At 35.6% G+C, this 5,103-nt stretch overlaps 1 protein-coding gene across 1 annotated transcript in view; it reads right to left on the reverse strand.

The window, feature by feature from the left end:
- SNRNP27 (small nuclear ribonucleoprotein U4/U6.U5 subunit 27) overlaps positions 1-5,103 on the reverse strand; it is a 7,672-nt gene continuing 2,569 nt past the window's right edge. The window contains exons 4-6 of the mRNA XM_006909518.3: positions 4,985-5,064; positions 1,208-1,272; positions 1-208 (exon numbers count right to left, since the gene is read on the reverse strand). Of these exons, the coding sequence (XP_006909580.1) occupies positions 154-208; positions 1,208-1,272; positions 4,985-5,064 (200 nt within the window). The 3' untranslated portion in view covers positions 1-153. The remainder of the gene's footprint in view (positions 209-1,207; positions 1,273-4,984; positions 5,065-5,103) is intronic.

Here is a 5,103-nt window from a genome sequence, read left to right on the forward strand (position 1 = left end):
GAGGCAGGGTAAGTGAACCACACACATCATAAATAACAGTTTCTTACTTTACAAAGGACTCTGATCTTATTTTTGATGCATATGAAATACAAAACACAAAATCCACTCTTCTGATCAAGATGTGTGAAAAAAAATCATTCTACATTTCAATTCTCATGCAATGAAATCCAAAGGTCTGTTGAATCCACCTTTTCGATTCATGTACTGCCTATGACAAGAAGAAAAAAATTCAGTGTTTACTAAAAATAATTCTGGACTCCTCTTATAAAAAAATATCATCACATGCTTCAGAGATTAAACCTACAAATCACCTTTAAAATGGCCAAGTCTAGAGTAAGAAAAATTCAAGGTTATTTAATGTACATTAAGAAGATTTCACTTTCAAAATAATCCGAAGCCTTCTAGGTTTCTTTAAAATTCAAATACAAGTATGGAAATATACTTTCAAAACTGTTTGAGAAGATACTACAGACTTTAAAAAAAATCAACTGAAAATCCATACTTATTTTAGGCAACACTAAACACCTAAGTTTAAGGAAATAGAGAGGAGTGTCAAAATAGGTACCCATCAAGTAAATCCAATTGCACACTATACTATTTTTCCCCATAAAATCTTATTTGAAGGTAATTTATAAATGACTGTCAATGATTCTGGTTCTTCAATTCATAGCATTCTCAAATAGCATTATTCATATTCTAAATTAATTGGAATATTAGTCCTTCATCAGTGATAAAGGTAAAGAGAAAGGCAATGTTTGAAGATTTCTTGACTTTTCCATTCATTAGGAATTCAGTGAGATTTCAAGTGTGAATTAGTTTGTTCTGTGGTGTTAATAAAATATGCCTATACAGTTGAAATCCTTATACAATTAATCTAGGTAAGTTTTTCAGGAGGGATCTATTTTAGGCTTATAATTATAATGAATTAAAGCCTAAAGACTTTTTTTAATGCTGTTTTGAAATAGAACTATCTATAGAGTCCTAAAACATTCATGTCAATTTACCCTACTCTATAATAGTTATTAGTTCACATGTAAACTGGAAATTATTTTAACACACCAGAATATAAGCAAGGAAGATTAAAACAAAGGACTGTACAGAAAACTGCTACATTTCCTACAAACAAGATTATCCAATAATATATTCTTTCCCAAGTGCATAATTTGTATCATTGTTTCAAACATAATAATGGGGGTTGTTATCATACCTATACTTCCTCTTCTGAGACACATTTATGGCATAGGCATTAACAGAGCCATCCACCTTTTTCCCCTGGAGAAAAGCAACAAACAAATATAAAAAACAGGAAGGATACATACAGGCTGGAACAGGGAGGGTATTGTGAGGAAAGCACTGATCCAAGAGCTGGCTCCTATAAGACACACTTAAATGGCAAGATCCACCTAAGAATGAGGTAGCCCAATGAGAGAAAGAAAATCCTGAGACCCTGATGATATGCCATGAACTCCCAAGTATTATGACTTTCTGTTCACATTTTTATAGTCACACATAAGTGATTAATATAATATTCCAACCGATAAACATTCATGGTTTATATATTATGTCAGAGGCGTGCAGGAAAATAGGGTGGCAGATCCTAACCTTTATGGGTCAAAGAATTCTTTGAAACTACATACAGGTTATGGATATTTTATCTATAAAATTTCACATTCATATAAAATTTAACTTATGACCTTAGCTCATAGCATTTCCAATTCACAGCTGGAATAGTCACCAATCATATAAATGCCATTTCTTGCACAGGCCTTGCAATTTTGATTTTTAAATCAAGAATCGGAATACAGAATAATAAATGCTAATGTTAAATGTCACTTATATCTTGGCCTTCCTTTCTTATGTGGCATCTACTATCTTTCATTAATTTCTTTATGGGTCTTTTGAGTCAGCCAAGTTAACGTACCACTTGCCTGAATTGCCTTCCCAACTCCCATCCATCTTCAACTACCTGGTTCTTATGCATTGTTCAAGGCCCAATTCAAATGACCTAGGTGGCAGGACACGCCCTCTTCTCTAACTCCCAAAGAATGTTAATTGTGCTTTCCTGTATATATGTTTGATATTATTTCCACCATGAGACTGCAAGTTTCCTGATGGAGGGATATGACTGAGTCACCTTTGCCTTCTCACATCCTAGGGCACTGCACTTGCAGGTGCTCAGAATATGACTGTTAAAATGGATGAACATCATCCGTTAATGCCACATCTATCTATATCTCTCTCTCTCTCTCTCACACACACACACACACACACACACACACACCTCATCTACCCCATTGTGCACACACACATACACACACACACATACATGTGACCCTCAACCCCCTCACTCCCCCACTATTACTCATGAGAGTGTACCCTATCCTTGCAGTATACTTTTCTTTTTTGGTGCCGAAACCCAGGATTGAACTGAGTAGCATACTTATTAGATATGTATTAGGGCAAAAAAAAGGACTCTTATTCACTGGCCTAAAGGCATGTACAGGTAAGGTACATATTTGAAGTGGAGTTAAAATAAATATATTTGCTCTTACTTTTCTATTCCAGTTTTTACTAAATTTTGGGGGAGGGGAGAAAGAATACTGGGTAAATTACTTGGGGTATATGATTTTGACCTCAGGAACAGAAAGTAGGCATGGCTTGGAAAAAAAGTAAATAATGCTAACCTTTTTACTAAATTCAATTCCTAAAGACATTGATTTTTTAAAACTATTTGCAGAGTTGTGTATTATTAGCTCTATTTTCATTTTCCTGCGGGAGTAGAAAATTATCTATTAATAAACATAACCAAACTTTGAATTCTGTAAAATGTAAAAATGGAAGGCATATGAAAAAATTGGCATATGAAGAGGTCCTATCATAAATCAATGAAATATCACGATACACATTACTAAAAAACACAAGTGAGCTGAGAAACTTTATAGCTAATAGTTATGAAACTAACTGCATACAAACTAAATTAACATCCTTGTAGATGTCATTAAAACAACAACTGACATCATTTGTTCTTGTGGTGCTCCGTAACTTCTATGGGATCTAAGAATTCTCACCTAATTTTTCCTTCATAAATAAACATCTTCAGCACACTCTACATTTAAAAGCAAAGTGAGACTTCATCTTTACATTTGATTGTCAGGAATTTCAAACATAACATCGGGCAACAGTAACCCCGCCCCCCCCACCCCCAAAGAAAATAATTGTTAAGTTCCCTCTTTATTCTTCTAAAAACAAAATTATAGTTGCTTTACTTTGGAGATATTTTTATTCACCCTAAATATATATTAATAAATCATTTCACTTATAATTGCTCTTTGGAAAACAAAGATTTGGTATATTTGAGGGAAAAAAGCTGATACATAAACTGTATTAAATACCCAAACGGGGTTCAGATAACCATTTGTGAGAATAAGAGCTCATTCTTAATTTTCTCACCTCAAAACAGTGTTGCCTCAGTACTGCTTAGTTTATACATTTTGCTCTAATTGTGCTGAGTGAGACTGATGAGTAAGCAGTAAAGTGAATTATGAAAGTTTCTAACTGATGTGATTGTATAGGGCTCACATCTCACTGAGCCCTATACAATCACATCAGTTAGAAACTTTCACAGCATCTAAAATTACGCCACTTCATTCATAACTCAATGGAACAAAAGATTAGGGGATTATTTTTCTCAAAAAAACCCTCAATTTCCATGTGCAAAATCAAATGGATGTAAAATTCTAGAAAAGAAAGTTTTAAAAAATATATTCTCTCTCCACACCTTGTCCCTCTATCCTTACTAGCTCCCTCCATCCCCATCCTCTTTCCGTTTTCTCTTTCCACCCCCCTCCCTCTCTCCTATCTCTCTCCACTCTTCCCCTCTTCCTTCCTATAATCTCTATCTATATCTCCCCTTCCACAATCCCTCTCCGACTTCTGACTTCTTTATTGTCTCTGGTATTACGATTAAGGCTAGACAGCATTCACTTTCCATATCACCCATCTTCTGAGCTATGAGAGACATAAGCAGCTACCCAATGTCAGCTGAATTTTATCTGGCAGCTGAATGTTATCTGGCAGCTGAATTTCCACAGCACTTACCTTTCTCATAACCCTTTCCTGGTTAACCCTACCATGCAGTCTTTCAGTCTGTCACCTCAGAGTCATCACTGACTACTCACTCCCACCACTCCTACCACTAACTTAGACTCCTGAATGATTCTCAATATTCCAACCCCTCCTCTCAGTTCAGGCCTTCATCAGCTTTCACTTGCACGACTCAGCAGTTCTCTCTGCCTGCAATCTAACCCGCCTCCCATCTGTCCTCCATGCTGTCCCGGGTCATCTTTCTAAAACACATATAATTCTGTCACTCTTTTTCTTAAAAATCACTGCTTCCTCTCAACACCTAAGGAATCAACTCTAGCATGGCTAAGGGTATCAAAGCCCTATGTGATTTGCCTCTTACCTCTATTTCTAGCCTCACTAAAGTCACTAGCTAGCTGTATTCTTTGACCAGTCACTGAATTTGAAATTCCCATAATACACTATATTGCTTCATGCCTACATGTCATTTTCATGAGCTCTTCACTCTACTTCAAATGATCTTCCTCTTCTTTGTCTGATCATCTATTGGACATTTAAAATCAAACTCTAACATCATCCCCAGGCAAACACTCCCTGGATTCCAATGACACCTCACTGCTTCCTTCTCTGTGCTCTCAAAGCCTTCACACAGACAGTTACTGTTCTCTAACAGAATAAACTTGTATCAGTGGAAGAAATTACACAAGTGTTAATAAAAGAATATGAAAAATGGGACAGTCATTAGGGATTAATTCAAATCAGAATGCTCAACTGGCTGCGTTTTACTTTTAATTTTTAAATTCATTGGGGGTGACAAAGTGTTTAATAAAATTATGTAGGTGTCAAGTGTACAATTCTATAATGCATCATCTGTATATTGCTTTGTGTGTATTTTACTTACTTTTGTGGAGTCAAAGGAGGCAAATCCCATTAACTTCATCATTTCTATTTCTTCCTCTGTTTTGCCCTCTAAGTCTTCCTCTGCAAAAATAAGCGATAATGTTTAAAACTCTCGTCATT

Source organism: Pteropus alecto, unplaced genomic scaffold (genome assembly GCF_000325575.1).
Source record: "Pteropus alecto unplaced genomic scaffold, ASM32557v1 scaffold131, whole genome shotgun sequence".
NCBI lineage: Eukaryota > Metazoa > Chordata > Mammalia > Chiroptera > Pteropodidae > Pteropus > Pteropus alecto.